This window comes from Ornithorhynchus anatinus, chromosome X1 (assembly GCF_004115215.2).
Source record: "Ornithorhynchus anatinus isolate Pmale09 chromosome X1, mOrnAna1.pri.v4, whole genome shotgun sequence".
Lineage (NCBI taxonomy): Eukaryota > Metazoa > Chordata > Mammalia > Monotremata > Ornithorhynchidae > Ornithorhynchus > Ornithorhynchus anatinus.
In genome coordinates this window covers 3958947-3977081 of record NC_041749.1, presented here as the reverse complement: position 1 = coordinate 3977081, position 18135 = coordinate 3958947, and the positions used below count along the sequence as shown (strand labels likewise).

Genomic DNA, 18135 nt, shown 5'->3' with positions numbered 1-18135 from the left:
AGACATCAGGGCCGGAGATGGAGATTTGGGAATCATCCGCACAGAGGTGGTAGTTGAAGCCGTGGGAGTAAAATGAATTCTCCAAGGGGGTGGGTGGAGATGGAGAATAGAAGGGGACCCAGATTGAACCTTGAGGGACCCCCCGTAGTAGGGGGTGGGAGGCAGAGCAGGAGACTGAGAATAAGAGGAGAACCAAGAAGGGACAGGGTCCTTTCCATCCCTTGTCCCCAAATACCACTTTAGCACATGCACACTTAGGCACTACCTAAGCATTTGGATACTCACACCCTTTTGTAACACATGTACCTGATTAGACTGTAAGCCCGTCAAAGGGCGGGGACTGTCTCTATCTGTTACTGATTTGTCCATTCCAAGCGCTTAGTACAGTGCTCTGCACATAGTAAGCGCTCAATAAATACTATTGAATGAATTTCTTCCTCCTACCTGTAATTTAATTTCCTGTCAGTCTAGCCTGTTAGATTGTAAGCTCTTTGAGGGCAGGAATCAAGGCTTCTAAATCTGTTGTGGCATCCCAAGAACTTATTTCCACGCTTTGTACCCAGTCGTATACTACAAACTATAATGTCTCTACTTTCAAAACCTTAATAATAATAATAATGCTGGTATTTGTTAAGCATTTACTATGTGTAGAGCACTGTCCTAAGTGCTGGGGTAGATACAGGGTAATCAGGTTGTCCCACTTGAGGCTCACAGTCTTCATCCCCATTTTACAGATGAGGGAACTGAGGTACAGAGAAGTAAAGTGACTTGCCCACAGTCACAGCTGACAAGTGGCAGAGCCGAGATTGGAACCCATGACCTCTGACTCCCAAACCCGGGCTCTTTCCACTGAGCCACACTCATAACTCCTCCAAGAGGCCTTCCCTGATTGAGTCCTCATTTTCCCTACTCTCCATCCCTTCTCTATCACCCATGCGCTTGCATCTGTACCGTTTAAGCACTTAACACCCATTCCACTCTCCGCTCCACAGCACTTACGTCCGTATCTATAATTTATTTTAATGCCTAGCTTCCTTTCTAGACTATAACCTCCTGGCGGGCAAGGAACATGTCTACCAATAAATACGATCGAATAAATGAATGAATACTCAGCCAGGTTCTTTGTACAGTGTTCTGTACACAGTAAGCACTCCAAAAAAGCCCACTGATTGATCGACAATTGCTCTTGATTATGGGGATGAAATTCCATCATGCTAACACAGCTATTCTGATTTCACTCAGAGAAGGCTTCTTGTTCGGAGCGGAAGCTCCTTGTGGGAGAGGAAAGTGTCATATCTTTTGAACTTTTCAAGTGTTCAGTGCAGTATTCATTCAATTCAATAGTATTTATTGAGCGCTTACTATGTGCAGAGCACTGTACTAAGCGCTTGGAATGAACAAGTCGGCAACAGATAGAGACGGTCCCTGCCGTTTGACGGACTTACGGTCTAATCGGGGGAGACAGACTGACAAGAACAGACAAGAACAATGGCAATAAAATTATGCCCAGTGGATACTCAATAAATACTATTGATACTATGACTACTTCATTATGCTAGTAGATAAATGGCCTTAGATGCTTTCGATTTCTCTTACCGACTTTTAAAATATTGATCATAATACTTTGCCTCAATTTCCCTTTCTTTAAAATAGAGACAGTAAACGTGTCTGCCAGCTCTTTTTAAGTATACTCCCCCAAGTGCTTAGTACAGTGCTCTGCACACAGTAAACCCGCAATAAATTCCATCGACGATGCCGATGTTTATCTTGTTTATCTTCTCTGAGGATTTATGGAGATTAATTTGCCGGTCATCTCTCTCCTGCCGTTTAAGAAGGCTACTTCCTAGAACTAATCTCTGTGGGAAGTGAATTATGCATTTGAAAATTTACTACATCCCTTTAAGTGATATTCTAATGGCCTGAAAGAGTTAATACACCCCTAAAGAACCCAAGTCGCTATTGACTCCAGCTGGGAAAGGCAGACTCCCACAGCAGAATGAAACTGAATGTGAAACACTTTAGTTCATCGAAAGAGAGATAGTTCCATCTTTCTTTAGCCGCTTATGCCTGACTAGTGTGCGACAGAGAATTGTTTCATGGCTGTTAGATCAATCCCTCTTATTTACTGGGCTCTTACTATGTGCGGAACACTGTATTCAGCTCTCGGGAGAGTACGATACAACGGAATTAGCAGTCACGTTCCCTGCCCGTAACGAGCTTAAAGTCTAGAGGGGGAAATGGACATTAATATGAATAAATAATTAATAATATATGATTTAAAGACATGGACATAAGTGCTATGGGGCTAGGGGTTGGGTGAATATCAAGTGTCACGGATTGAAGTGGGTAGATGACGCAGAAGGGAGAGTGAATAGGGGAAAGGAGCGCTTAGTCGGGGAAGGTCTCTTCGAGAAGATGTGACCTTAGGCTTTGAAGGTGGGGAGAGCGGTGGCCCGGCGGTTAAGGTCGGGGAGAGAGTTCCAGGCTAGGGAGAGGATGTGGGAAGGGAGTTGGCAGCGAATTGGACAAAGTGGGGCAGTTATATGCGACATTCTTTCTGGTTATCCTAATATCCCTCGCTTTTGGAACCTCAGGGCTACGTAAGGTATGTACAGAAATGCCACCGGAGGGAATGAGCACTCGGGTGGCACAGAAGTACTCAGCATGCAGTAGCCGGGGTATAAGGAAGGAAGGTTGAAAATCAATCTGGGAAGGTCTCCTGGAGGACAAAGGCCTTCATGTGCATATATGTTCTCTTGCGTTTCCTGAAGCAGTTGTTATTCCCTTGGTTTCTGATAGAGTGGCTTACAGATAGAGCATGGCCCTTGGTGTCAGTAGGACCTGGGTTTTAATCCCGGCTACGCCACTCGTCTGCTGTGTGACCTTGGGCAAGTCACTTCATTTCTCTGTGCCTCAGTTCTCTTGTTCGCCCTCCTATTTAAAACCCCATGCGGGTCTGTGTCCAACCTGATTGTCTTGTGTCTACCCCAGCGCTTAGAACAGTGCCTGACACAGAGTAAGCACTTAACACATACCACAATAAAAATAATAGTCATAAAATTATTATTATTATTTTTGCAGGGTCATTTATTTTTACACCCCAAGGTGAAAGCCTTTTAGCTCACAGTCTAAGAAGTTAGCTATTTAATATTGAATGAAAGAAATCTTTTATTAGATCCTTTCTTATTTCTTCGGGTCTTCCCGCTTTCTTCTCGTCGATGCCGTCCGCTCCCCGAATCGGAATGCAGCTGGCCCTCTGGGTGACTATGAAGATTAAATACTATGTAAAGTCTCCTTTTTTTCAGCAACTTTCTGGAAGAACTTTCCTTCCTCGTCGGATAGAGAACGTTTTTCTTGGCGGTTGCCGTGGAGGGCCGGCGGAGGTTTTGACACAGAGGTCTCTGAATTGACAAGGCGGGAGGGGTTGAGGGTGTTCCGAGAGCATGGCCGGGCATCTGCACATTGTGCCAGGGGGTTGGGTGGCAGAGCCGCCCACATAGAGTGCCAGCCAGCTGGTGGAACCCCAGGAGGCTGAATGAGGCCGGAAAAGTCGGACTTTGAGGTGAACAACTGGCCTCGCTGATGCCAGGTTGGGAGAGCGAAGGAGAAAGCGGCTGTGGAGCGGCTCTTTGATGCCAGGAGCTGGGATGCCGGAGGAGGGAGGGATGTTTAATGGTTCAGGATTTCAGTTTGATGTGGGATAAAGTAGGTAGTACTAGGGGAAACGCTGTTGCCAGTGGATTAGGTTGAGGATGGGTTCATTAACCACCTGTGAGCCTGCGTCAAGAACAAACCGCGTCTGTGAGACAGTAAGTTATCGTCCCCCCGCTCTGTGGACGTGGGATATTTCTGTCTTTAAGGGTAGTCTTCTATTTCCCTTTCTGTCTTTCGCAGGTCTCTCTCTTTACTTGGGCTTTTCTCATTATGTAATCCTAAAGTCAGAATGAACATAAATCCATAAAGAAGGGGTTCAGAAGGTGCAGATAAATTGGTAGGAAACATTTTTTCTCGCGGCTTCTGCCACTGATTTCCCAAGGGGACCTCATCATCCATTACCATCAATTAATATTTATTGAACTCCCGAACGTCACCAGCGTTTCCACAAATAAACTGAGGAAAAAAAATAAAGTCGGATATTAACACCACGGTTTCTGTTTCAGGAACAAAAAAGAGGCTGGAAATTCATGGACGTGTTTGACTTTTTATATAAACCCAAGGAAAAAGGTACGTTATGTGTGTGTTAAAGAGTTAGAACACTTATTTCTATCACTGTAATAGAATGGGATGGAGTGACGGGGTAGAAAAAGTATAATTTTTCATTTTTAAAATGCACGCAGATCTCACATCCTCTACTACTATCGAGTCCTCCTTTTTGTAGACTGCTGCATTTCGATTTACCTTTTTGAAATGAAACCTCACTCCTAAGTGATTTCCTCTGGTGATGAAGTGATTTCATTTGGTAAAATGGCCATATTTTATTCATTTGAAAATAGGACGCACCCTCCATAAGTTGGGAAAATGGTCTTGGGCCCTACTGAGATGAACTCACTCCCCTGGAGGACCCAGGAGTCCAGTTTCCCAGGTGTCAGCTCTTCTTCCCTACTCCAGTGACCAAGCCCTCAGTCCTCCGGACTCCAGCTCTCTTCCTCCTCCTCCTCTTCATCAGTGATGTTTATTGGGCGCTTATTACGTTCCCATCAGGAGCTCACCCTTCCTCCAATTCCTCACTCTATTCAGAGACCTGGTTGGAATTGGAATCTCCCCGTTCCTCCCTCCCCACGGCCCCCTTTACGTTTCCTAGCTGCCTTGGAAACGGTCAGTGGATTTGGGGATTGAGGCTAGGTACGGAGGAGGCCAAACAAAGACCGTACTTAGAGCTTGAACTGAAACCTCTGAGCTAGAGGTAAGTCGAGAGCTGTTAGCTCTGTAGAGTGTAAGCTTCTTGTGGGCAGGGATCATGTCTACCAACTCCGTTGTTCCGTCCTCTCCCAAGGGCTTAGTACAGTACTGTGCGCACAGTAAGTGCTCAATAAAGACCATTAATCGATCAGTTATGGCACTTGAGAAGCAGCATGGTGCAATGGCTAGAGCCCGGGCCTGGGAGTCAGAAGGTCATGGGTTCTAATCCTGACTCCGCCACCTGTTTGCTGGGTGACCTTGGGCAAGCGACTTCACTTCTCTTCTCAGTTACCTCATCTGTAAAATGTGAGCCCCACGTGGGACAATCTGATTACCTTGTAACTACCCCAGGGCTTAGAACAGTGCCTGGCACATAGTAAGCGCTTAACAAATACCATCATTATTATTACTATTTATTAAGCGTTTTTTTTTTTTTTTTGCCAAATGCCGGGATGCATTAAAAGATAACAGTTTAGATGCAGTTCCTGTCCCACACGGGGCTCGTGGCCTCGACTGGTGGTAGACAGAGACAGGGATAACGGTGAAACGCAAACAACCTCCAACAGAGTCGGGAGGTGGGGCTTGAAGCCGAGCCGATCGCGGGACTGGGGCTTGGCCGGGAGACCCGGGGAGCCATAGCCTCCGGAAGGGAAGTGTTGGGGAGGACAAGAAACGTCCGATCCCACTTGTCAACCCCCATCTTTTCCTCGCGCGTGGCTGAGGTTGTTTCTGGGTTAGATGTACTTTCTTCTCTGCACTGTGGATGGGGTTCAGACACTTGGGGCTCCATTTGTTGAGGGGACATGCTGGTAAACGTTCAGACGGGGATTGCTACCAGATGGCCTAAACCGGCGTTGCCATTCTGGTGCGGCCTGGCTTCTCAATCGGTCGGTCGTATTTATTGAGCGCTCACTGTGCGCAGAGAACGGTACTAAGCGCTTGGGAGAGTACACCGCAACAAATAAAGGGACACATTCCCTGCCCACGATAGCAGTGGCGGTGGTAAGATTATTGACTGAGCATCCGCTTGGTGCAGCTCACAGTACTAGTCGCTTGGGAGGTACAGAAGAATGAAGGAAGGCTTTTCCTGCCCACAGGGAGCTTAATAATAATAATAATAATAATAATAATGATAGTATTTGTTAAGCGCTAACTCTGTGCCAGGCACTGTACTAAACTCTGGGGTGGACACAAATAAATCCAGTTGGGCATAAGCCCTGTCCCATGTTGGGCTATCAGTCTCAATCCCCGTTTCGCAGATTAGGCAATTGAGGCATAGAGAAGTGAAGTGACTTGTCCAAGGTCACACAGCAGAGAAGTGGTTGAGCTGGAATTAGAACCCTACGACCTACAGACTCCCAGGCCCGTGCTCTAATCCACTATATCGTGCTGCTTTTCTAACACTCACACTCTAACAGAGGAGACAGACATAAAAATATTTGAAATAATGGATAAACAATGGAATAAACATATTCAAAAATGCTGAGGATAGAGAGCTAGAATTCCCTGATGGGTCTTTATGATTTACAGTGCTGAGAAGTTGCTCAGGAAAGGCCTGATAGAGGTGGAGGGATTTTAGGAAGGATTTGAACATGGGGAAAGCTGTGATCTGGCTAATGAGGGGAGGGAGAGAGTTCTGGTCAGGAGAATAGCGTGAATATGGGGACAGAGGCGGGAGAGTCGAGAGCGAGGTATGGTTCACCGCATGGTTGGGAGGAATGAAGATAACAAGTTGGATGAGTCCGTAGATGTACGGGAAGCTCTTCCATCAGGAGAATAACTCAGATCCAGCTCATTCCAGCAAGCAGCGCCCGCTCCACGTGGGGAAGGACAAGTCCAGAGAGCAATGAGACGGTAACACAGACCACAGTTTAGACAACTTGAAATGAAACCATCAAGAATATCACAGTGAAAACATGCATTAACCAGTCCTCGGAGAGTCAGGCTCCAGGCACCTGTCCGTTCTGAGCCCATGAGTCCCTGGGGAGAAATGGCATGGCTCATCCTTGAACGGTCAGGGCTGATGGTCGCTGTTCTGGGTAATAATAATCATAATGATGGTATTTGTTAAGTGCTTACAAATTACAATTACAATTGAAAATTACAATTTGATCAGCACATCTCCTCAAGACTGCGGGGTTGAGGAGCTCAGTTTGTGGAAAAGAAATTTTCTGCTGACGGGAGTCTTGGTTTCATTGGGAAACACAATTTCTCAGGATAATAATAATAATGATTTTTGTTAGGTGCTTACTATGTGCCAAGCATTGTTCTAAGCGCTAGGGTAGATACAAGGTAATCAGGTTGTCCCACGTGGGGCTCACAGTCTTAATCACCATTTTACAGATGAGGTAACTGAGGCACAGATAAATGAAGTCGCTTGCCCACAGTCACACAGCAGACATGTGGTGGAGTAGGGATTAGAACCCAGGTCCTCTGACTCCCAGGCCTGGGTTCTAGCCACTAAGCCACGCTGCTTCTTAAAATAATAATAATAATAATAATTATAATGTGCCAGGCACTGTTCTAAGTGCTGGGGTAAATACAAACAAATCAGGTTAACACAGTCCCTGTCCCACATGGGCTCACAGTCTTAATCCTCATTTTACAGATGAGGTAACTGAGGCACAGAGAAATAAAGTGACTTGCCCAAGGTCACATAGCAGATATGTGGTGGAGCAGAGATTAGAACCCAGGTCCTTCTGACTCCCAGGCCTGGGCTCTAGCCACTAAGCCACGCTGCTTCTTCAGCGTAAAGGCCCGGTCACTCAGTGACTCAGGGAGGGAAGCAAGTCGCCCTGAGACTTTAAAAATGACAAGTAGTTACTTCACCAAAGTTATTCTGTGACTCCCCAAAGCGATAGGAAGAGTTAGCGAAGGGCTTAACTGATTCCTTCGCAGACAGACCCCGTTTGTTACTCAAAATCGCCTCTCTCCTCACTTCTCTTGGAAGTGTCCGCTGCCTCAAACTGCTGTGGCAGATGGGTTCATTGGCGGGGGCCGGGGAGCGGAGTGATGGATGGGCCTGTAAGCTGCCCCCTGATCAAACCGGATCTTTCCAGGTGAATTGGATTGGCCTCTGGCCAAAAAAGCCGCTCCCGATCCCCTCGCAATTCAATTTTAGTCTGCTGGGGTTATAAGGCGCATTTCACTAACCTGCCTGGTACAGGTCTTTCCCAGTTAATAAACCAATCAGATCCCATCAGAAATCCTTGTGCAAAGCATAGATTTACTTGGGAGGAAAACGCATTCGCTTCACTTTGGAACCCGTGACCTTCCTATCGACTGTTTGGAGCCATGATTCGTTCTTGGGTGCGGCGGATCTTCCTAGAGAGAAAAGGCTCGGCAGCTCTGACTTCTACAGAGCGTGACACAATTTCCGAGGTATTTTTATTCCCTTGGATCTCCTGTGAGCATTTTCAGGTTCAATTTTACAGAAGGAATTAAAGTAGTTTAGGTGGATTTCCTCCGGTGCAATGCAAAGGAGTTTAAATTACTTGGCCGGTTCGGAGGGAGCCAGCCCGCCTCTAAATAGGGGGAAGGGAGTTTGTCGGCACCGTCGACACTGACTAGCTGATCACCCCGCTTGATGTTTGGCTCGGTATTCATTCAGTAGTATTTATTGAGCGCTTACTCTGTGCAGAGCACTGTACTAAGCGCTTGGAATGGACAAATCGGTAACAGAGACAGTGTCCCTGCCCTTTGACGGGCTTACGGTCTAATCGGGGGAGACGGACAGACGAGAACAGTAGCAGTAAATAGAACCGAGGGGAAGAACATCTCATTAAAACGATAGCAAATAAATAGGATCAGGGTGCTGTACATCTCATTAACGAAATAAATAGGGTAATGAAGATATATGGATGAAGGTATCATCCATTCACCTGGTTGTATTTGTCGAGGACATACTGTGTGCAAAGCACTGTACTGAGCTCTGGAGAAGAATGCATTAAAGGATAAATAAGGCCCTGGCCCTCAGGGAGTTCCCATTCTAAAAGGGGGCTGGGGTCGGATGCATAATAATAATAATAATAAAAAAGATGATATTTGTTAAGCACTTAATTTTTATTTGCCAAGCCCCCTACTAAGCGCTGGGGTAGATATAAGTTAATCAGGTCGGGCACATCCCTCCTTGGGCTCACAAAGTAGGAGGGAGGACAGGTATTGAATACCCATTTTGCAGATGAGGAAACTGAGGCCCCGGGAAGTGAAGTGACTTGCCCAGGGTCACACAGCAAGCAAGTGGCGGGACCCCCGACTCCCAGCTCCAAACTCTCTTCATTAGGCCACGCTCCTTCCCGTGTGGAGGGATTTCAAATGTAAAGCTAAAAATACGATAAGGAGAGACAGCACCCAAAGAGGGGCGTTTTACAAGCATGCGACCTGGAAGTCTGGAGTCCACACAGTACTAATGGGTATTTATTAAGCACCTACTGTTTGCAGAGCACTGTACTAAGCGCTGGGAGATTACATCTGGGTGGGAAACAGACCCAGAACCCGTCCTTCGTAACTACCAAGGTCTTCCTGGGTTGACGGAGGCCTCTTGGTCCTGTGGCTCGAGTGTGTTGTGGCCTCGGTGGCCGGTCAGGGGCTGAGGGGGTGTGATACCACTTGGTAGGGGACGAGTGGTACCGAGCTGGACCGAACCCTCCTCTTTCAATTTTCTGGAGCCCTTCCCTCCGGACAGCCTTCTCGTGGGGCTATTCTTGCGCCTCACACCTTCTCCTCATTTATCGTGGCTTAGTGGATAGAACATGGGCCTGGAATTCAGAAAGTCATGGGTCTTTTTATTATGGTGTTTGTTAAGCGCTTACTACGTGCCAAACACCATTCTAAGCACTGGGGTAGTGCCAAGGTCATCTGATTGTCCCACGTAGGGCTCACAGTCTTCATCCCCGTTTTACAGATGAGGTAACTGAGGCACAGAGAAATGAAGTGACTTGTCCGAGGTCACACAACAGACAGGTGGCGGAGCTGACATTAGAACCCTTGACCTCTGACGCCTGTAATAATGCTGGTATTTGTTAAGAGCTTACTATGTGCAGAGCACTGTTCTAAGCGCTGAGGTAGATACAGGGAAATCAAGTTGTCCCACGTGAGGCTCACAGTTAATCCCCATTTTCCAGATGAGGGAACTGAGGCCCAGAGAAGTGAAGTGACTTGCCCACAGTCACACAGCTGACAAGTGGCGGAGCTGGGATTCGAACCCATGACCTCTGACTCCCAAGCTCGGGCTCTTTCCACTGAGCTACGCTGCTTCCTATGCCCGTGACGTTTCCGCTAAGCCGTGCTGCTTCTCTCAAATAATAAATATGGCGCGTGCCGGGCACTATACTAAGCGATGGGGTGGATCCGGGCAAATGGGGTTGGACACAGTCCCTGTCCCACGCGGGACTCACCGTCTCAATCAGATGAGGTAACCGATGAGGTCACTGAGGCCCAGAGAATAGTAATTATGGGATTTCTTAAGCGCTTACTATGTGCCAAGTTTACTATGTGCCAAAAGTAAAGTGACTTGCCCAAGGTCACTCAGCAGACAAGTGGCAGAAGCGGGATTAGAAGCCATAAACGTCTGACTCTCAGGCCCATGCTCTGTCCACTAGGCCATGCTGCTTCTCCAGGGCTTCGATCCTGGCTCCGACACTGTTGTCTGTTGTGTTGCCTTGGGCAAGATACTTCACTTCTCTGTGCCTCAGTTTCCTCATCTGGAAAATGGGGATTGGGACTATGAACTCCACGTGGGACGGGGACTGCGTCCCACCCGATTTGCTTGTATCCACCCCTGCGCTTAGTACTGTGTCTCGTAAGAATAATCATTATGGTATTTTTTAAGCGCTTACTAGGTGCCAAGCACTGTTCTAAGTGCTGGAGTAGATACAAGATAATCAGATGGTTCCACGTGGGGCTCACAGTCCTAAGCAGCGTGGCTCAGTGGAAAGACTCCGGGCTTGGGAGTCAGAAGTTATGGGTTCAAATCCCCACTCCATCACTTGTCAACTGTGTGACTCTGGGCAAGTCACTTAGCTTCTCTGGGCCTCAGTTACCTCATCTGTAAAATGGGGATTAAGACTGTGAGCCCCATGTGGGACAACCTTATTCCCCTGTGAATACCCCAGCGCTTAGAACAGTGCTCTGCACATAATAAGCGCTTAACAAATGCTAACATTATTATTATATTCTATTCCTACTCTCCCTGTTGGCGGTTCAGTCCCATCCGTGAACTCTTTTAACCGGCTCTTTGATTTCTTCCTCCAGGGATTGTCAGACTCCCCCAGCTGCTCTTATCCATCTTTCAATATGTGCGCCAGAAAGTCCAGCCTTCAAAACAGCTTGAAATTACACATTTTGATTGGGGAACTCAAACTGCAAGCAAATGCTAGTAGCTCCAGTAATATTCCTACATATATTGCATGATGATGACGATGATCGTATTTGTTCAGCGCTTACTATGTGCCAAGCACGGTTCTGAGCGCTAGGTGAATGAGCATGGAAAAATATTTAGTGGACACACACTTCTCTGAGTTATAGCGCTCTGAGGAAAAATAGACAAAATTAGTGTTTGTAAATGGTAACGATAACGTTTAATGTTGGTAATTCTTAACCACTTACTATGTGCAGAGCCCTGTTCAAAGCGCTGGGGTAGATACAGGGTAATCAGGTCGTCCCACGGGAGGCTCACAGTTAATCCCCATTTTACAGATGAGGGAACTGAGGCCCAGAGACGTGAAGTGCCTTGCCCACAGTCCCGCAGCTGACAAGCGGCAGAGCCGGGAGTCGAACCCGTGACCTCTGACTCCGAAGCCCAGGCTCTTTCCACTGAGCCACGCTGCTTCCCATCCATGGTAGAATCCTTGTCTTTCTGTAAAAATGATAGCAAACGTATTTTTGGGTACACGTGTCACCTGCTACAGGTGACTTGGCATCAATTTCCCTCCTACTTAGTCTGTGAGCCCCACGTGGGACAGGGACCGTGTCTGAGCACGATCAGCTTCTACCTCCGCCGATGCTTAGAACAGCGATCGACACATAGTAAGCACTTAACAAATACCCCACGTGGATAACATAATTAAAGAAGATATATTGCTATTTCAGTTTCATTATTTTTCACACCGCTTTTTATTTGGCTGTAGAAGTTTTAATTCTTGGTTGCGATTATCAACGATTATTACCCAGCTGTGGTAGGGCGAAATGGACTCATTGACATTCCCTAGGTATTTCCATGCTACTTCAAACACCTGTATTTTACCGTTCGTTAATCTTGATGAATCAACTCCATTAATTATCATCTGATGAAACCCTTGAAGACAAAAGAAAATGTCACCACATGCCATTTGCTTTCCACTGTAAAATTACATGGGGTGAAAAAACAACAAACTCTCCCTGAAGTCTTTGAACCGGAAAATCCACTTTGATCCGATCTCCGCCCTCGCTTTTTAAAATCCCTTTTTAACGGCAGCTCCGGGCTTGTCAGAGCCAAGTCTATAGTAAAGATGATAATGATAATAATAATTGTAGTATTTGCTAAGCGCTTACTATGTGCCAAGGACTGTAATAAACACTGGGATAGATTCAAGACAATCAAGTGCCATATAAGTAGGAGAGAAAACAGGTATTGAATCCCCATTTTGCAGATGAGGGAACTGAGGCACAGAGAAGTGAGGTGACTGGTCCAAGATGACATTACAGGTACGTGACAGAGCCAGGATCAGAACCCAGGTCTTCCGATTCCCAGGCCACGCCGCCTGAAGCTCGGGTTGCATCTGCACGGGCCAGGCACATGTCTGAAGACATTTATTTGTCCCGGGCAAAGCTGATTTCAAGCTCCCTTTCGATTTTAGTCGGGTTTGTTGCTTCCCGAAAGGAATCGCGTTTTTTGAAAGCAGCGACCGAAGCCGGGCCGCCACGGGAATCTTCCCCGGCAGGAAAGGTGGTGTGGCCGGGAGCACGGAACTGGAAGTCAACAGATCCAGGTCCCAGTCTTCTAGCCTCAGCTCTGTGTCACTGGCCTGCTGGCCGACCCGGGGCAACTCAACACCGCTCTGAGCCTCAGTTCCCTCATCTGTAAAATGGGGATAAGCTACCTTCTCTCCCTCTCTCAGACTTTATTCCTCATGGGAGACAGAAAGTGACTCTGGGCTGAATATCGTGGCTCTACCCTGGTGCGTGGTGCATAATAAATACTGTAATTATTCTCATTTTAAGACTGTCTGATTGACAGATGTCTGGTCAGACTTTTCCTCCCGTGACTCTCTTTGTCCGGTTCAGGCCCTTCGGCTTGAAAGGACAGGAGGGTCCCGATTAGAGGGTGATCAACTTCAGTCAGAAATCAGTCACCTCCCCAAAAAGACCATCTCTGATGGGAAGCTTGCTTATTCGTTCATTCAGTAATATTTATTGAGCGCTTACTTTGTGCAGAGCACTGTACTTGGCGCTTGGAATGGACAATTCGGCAACAGATAGAGATAATCCCTGTCCACTGACGGGTTTACAGTCGAATCGGGGGAGACAGACTAAAACAATAGCAATAAATAGAATCAAGGGGATGGACACCTCGTTAACAAAATGAATAGGGTAGTAAAAATATATCTCTTCCCAGCTTAACGATATGAAGATGGTGGATAGTTTGACCTTCTACAATATGGACAGGAGAAAACTGGCTTTGGAAGTTCCTTCCTCAGAAGTCAGAGCTCAGGCGGTGTCTCCGCATTTTGACCGTTTTGCTTTCAAGGCTCTTCTCCAAAAAGCAGCACTGAGTAATTAATGAAGCATGTTATCAACTTTAGTTTTCTGCTCTAAAAATATGCTTCCAATGTTACTGATTTTTTTTTCAATAGAAAGCAAAAAAACCACCAGAGTCAAACCAAGCACAGATGAAAAATAAGATAAACCCACCAGGCCAGGAACAGCAACCAGAAGACAAATGAAGACAAAAGTTACATTAGCGTCACATTTTGAGGCAGAGGTAAGTCTTTAATTATGGAATTTGGGATTTATAAATTGGAGTTGAAAGTCTGGTTCGATTAGAGCACTGTTGGGTATACAATTAATAATGTTGGTATTTGTTAAGCGCTTACTATGTGCACAGCACTCTTCTAAGCGCTGGGTGAGATACGGATGAGGTACAGATCAGGTACTGATACAGATTTTACAGATGAGGTAACTGAGGCACAGAGAAGTGAAGTGACTTGCCCACAGTCACCCAGCTGCCAAGTGGCAGAGCTGGGATTTGAACCCATGACCTCTGACTCCCAAGCCCGGGCTCTTTCCACTGAGCCACGCTGCTTCTCACTAAGTACAATTAAGTGCTGTCGCTATATGATGCTATAAAATGCTCTTCCTGGAACAAATCCCACCTCATTCGATCAATCAATCAATCAATCAACCATATCGATTGGATACTTACTGGGCGCAGAACACTCTGCCACACTCTTGGGAGAGGACACTAGAACAGAGCTGGTAGACAGTTCCCTGCCCACAACGAGCTTGCAGTTTAATAGAGGCGGTTGAGGGAAAATAACCTCAATAATAATAATAATAATTGGGAGAGACCAGGCCACCTTTCCAAATTCAGTGTCTATTCTCGAAAGTGAGTCCGGGTGCTTTGCAGATGTCAATGGCAAAAGCTGGAAATCTGCAAAGGAAAATGTTCAAAGGAAGAGAGCACCACCTTCAAGCCAGTCAAGCACTCGATCGGTAGTATTTATTGAGCACCCGCTGGGTGCAGAGCACCACCCTAAGCACTCGGAAGAATATGGTGAGGTTAACAGACAGGTGGAGTTAGAGAAGCAGCGTGACTCAGTGGAAAGAGCCCCGGGTTGGGAGTCAGAGGTCGTGGGTTCCAATCCCGGCTCTGCTACTCGTCAGCTGTGTGACCGTGGGGGCGTCACTTCACTTCTCTGGGCCTCCCCATGACCTCATCTGTAAAATGGGGATTAACTGTGAGCCTCACGGGGGACAACCTGATTACCCTGTATCTCCCGCAGCGCTTAGAACAGTGCTCGGCACATAGTAAGCGCTCAACAAATACCGACGTTACAGATACCAGTTTGAACCAGTACAAATACCAGTTAGCAGGCTGCATGGACGCTGGCAGAATGGCCTTGGATGTGGTCGTTCAGGACTCGGAAGCTGCTTCACCGGATGCCCCAAAAACCTTTCGGCCAACGTGGAAGTGGCCGGTGACAAAGTGACCGATGCCGCCTTCAATCCTACTCGGCGCCAGTTTTGCCCCTCCACCGTGCCTTTGGTCTCCTATGTGGACATTTCAGCGTTTGGATCTGAAGATTCGGGTGGGAGAGGAACACGGAGCGGGATTGCAGCGCTGACGAAATCCACTTTTCCAGGACCTCTCTGACAGCCTTCCCCTCTCCTTGGCTCCAAGCCACAGAGAAGCACGGTTAGCTGGTTTTTGTAGGTGGCCCGGGGCCCGTTCGCCTCTCAGGACTATCCGGCTCCGGAATTCCCGTAATAATAATAAGACCTGGGCAGTTTGAGTGCTTGCTATGCGCTCGGCTCTGTGCTAAAAGCGGAGGTAGATGAAAGATAATGAGGTCGGACTTAATCTTGGTTCCATGAAGGGTAAACGGTCTAAGGGGGAAGGAGAATAGGTATTTTAGTGGATACGGCACAAACCTGGGAGTCAGGGGACCTGGGTTCTAATCCCGCCTCTGCCACTTGCCGACCGTGTGACCTTGGGCAAGCCACTTAACTCCTCTGTGCCTCAGTCTCCTCTGCTATAAAATGGGGATTAAATCTTACTTTCTTCTATTTAGACCACGAACCCCGTGTACGATAATGATTGTGGCGGATCTGATTATCTTATACGTGCCCCAGTGAATTGATCTAGGCACACAGTGAGCACTTGACAAATATCACAACAACAATAATAATAATTCATTCATTCGATCGTCTTTGAGTGCTTACAGTGTGCAAAGCACTGTACTAAGCACTTGGGAGAGTCTTACGCCGTCGAGTCGATTCCGACCCGCAGCGACACCACGGACACGTCTCTCCCAGAACGCCCCGTTCACCCTCCGCAATAGTTCCGGTAGTGGATCCGGAGAGTTTTCTTGGGAAAAATCAGGAAGTGGTTTACCATTGCCGTCTTCCATTCGGTAAACTCGAGTCTCCGCCCTCGACTCTCCCCCGGGCCGCCGCCGCCCAGCACGAGTGAGTTTTGACTTGTAGCCGACGGCCTGCCCTTCGCTAGCCACCGGCCAAGCTAGGGATGGAACGGACGGGCCTCTGATCGACTCTCCCTCCCGGAGCCGAGACTGGCTGAGGATTGGAAACTCTCCAGGTGCAAACCCTGAGAGGGGCTCGGGAAAGTACAGTGCAACAGTAAACGGACACGTTCCCTGTCCGTGATAAGTTTACGGAGGGGAAGAAAGACATTAATGTAAATAAATCACAGATATGTATATACTAATCTTAATTATTATTTTAAAGATAATAATAATGATGGTATTAAGTGCTCACTATGTGCCAGCGGCAATGCGCTGGGGTGGTTGCAAGCAAATCAGGTTGGACACGGTCCCTGTCCCATGTGGGGCTCACAGTCTCTATCCCCATCTTTCAGATGAAGTCACTGAGGCACATTAGGTAAAGCGATTTAATAATAATAATAACGTTGGTATTTGTTAAGCGCTTACTATGTGCCGAGCACTGTTCTAAGCGCTGGGGTAGACAGAGGGGAATCGGGTTGTCCCACGTGGGGCTCACAGTCTTCATCCCCATTTTACAGATGAGGTCACTGAGGCACAGAGAAGTGAAGTGACTCGCCCACAGTCCCACAGCTGACGAGTGGCAGAGCTGGGATTCGAACTCATGACCTCTGACTCCAAAGCCCGTGCTCTTTCCACTGAGCCACGCTGCTTCGCCCAAGGTCACACAGCAGACAAGTGTCGGAGCGGAGATTAGAACCCGTGACCTTCTGACTCCCAGGCCCGTGCTCTATCCATTATGCCACGCTGCAACTGAGACCGGAGCAGTTAAATGATTTGCCCAAGTCCACCCAGCGGGCAAGTGGCCGAGCTGGGATTAGAAGCCAGGTTTCCTGACTTCCAGGCCGGTGCCGTTTTCCCCACTCCCTTGTTATCTCCGCATCCTCCGCGGTCCCTCCGCCGGCCTAGCTTTGCCCTTGGCCAGGCCGGCTCCTGCCCCCAGGGCTGGGCCCCGTGAGCGTTCCAGGTGGGAAGAACCTCTAGAGCTCACTATAATTTTGGGAACTGCTGCCGACGAGGATGGGGGTTCCCCAAAACTATTCCAAGACTTCTGGAAGGAAGCTCTGTCCAGGGAAGGGTACGCTACCGGAAGCTCCATCTGGACCGTAAACTCCTTGTGGGAAGGGAACGTATCTGTCATCTCTGTAGTTTCTTTATTAGAGCTGTAATATTTATTTCGATTAATGTCTGCCTCCCCATCTAGACTGGAAGCTCACTGTAGGCAGGGAATGCGTCTCTTGTTTTGCTATGTTGTACTCTCCCAAGTGCTTAATACAGTGCTCTGCACACAGCAAGGACTCAATAAGTAACACGGATTGATCGGTTGTGAATTACCTCAACAGATCACTACGCTCTAAATTACAAGCTTCCGGAGGGCGGGGATCGCGTGGTGTAACTTTATCGTGTGCTCGCAAATGATCAGCTCGGTGGGAACTCGATAAGCGCTGTCGGTTGATCGAGTGATTGACTGATCCTGGGATGGGTACAGATTATCCGAAACCCAAAAGCTGCTAGAGTAGGGGCTGGCAAAAAGCAAACCGAAGCAAACTTCGGGTTGTGCTCGCCCCGGAAGAGAAATGAATGAGAATTAAGCAATTCTGACTCTCTGACATTAATTTCTTCTTCTCTTCGTAGGCCTTGACTGTAGGAAGGTGATTTAAGAGACATCGTCTTTACTTCAGGGAGTTAGTTGCCATCGAACCAGCAGAAATTCTGCCCCGTAGAGGTATAGACAATTAAAATTGCCTATCCTAAGGTGCGACACCCCCGAACATTTGATGAGAGATTTTTTTGTGCGTCTCTCTTGTGGAAGGTGACCGGGTCTTGGGAGCTGGAAGGGTCGCAGCGGAAATGGAAGGTCTTAGAAAGGAATGGAACAAAGGGAAGAAAGGGAAAAGGAAGAGTGGAATGGAAGAATAGGCACAAGGGGAATAAGGAAGGCGGGAAAAAGGGAGCGGGACGTGGGAGGAAGGAGAGGGGAGATGCATAAAAAGAAAAAGGAAAGGGGAAAATTGGA

The 18135-nt window shown here is 47.5% G+C and overlaps 1 protein-coding gene across 1 annotated transcript in view; it reads left to right on the top strand.

The window, feature by feature from the left end:
* DCDC2C (doublecortin domain containing 2C) overlaps positions 1 to 17890 on the top strand; it is an 82228-nt gene extending 64338 nt beyond the window's left edge. Inside the window, exons 10-12 of the mRNA XM_029050040.1 lie at positions 4161 to 4224; positions 13731 to 13858; positions 17754 to 17890. Of these exons, the coding sequence (XP_028905873.1) occupies positions 4161 to 4224; positions 13731 to 13777 (111 nt within the window). The 3' untranslated portion in view covers positions 13778 to 13858; positions 17754 to 17890. The remainder of the gene's footprint in view (positions 1 to 4160; positions 4225 to 13730; positions 13859 to 17753) is intronic.
* Positions 17891 to 18135: the final 245 nt, after the last annotated feature.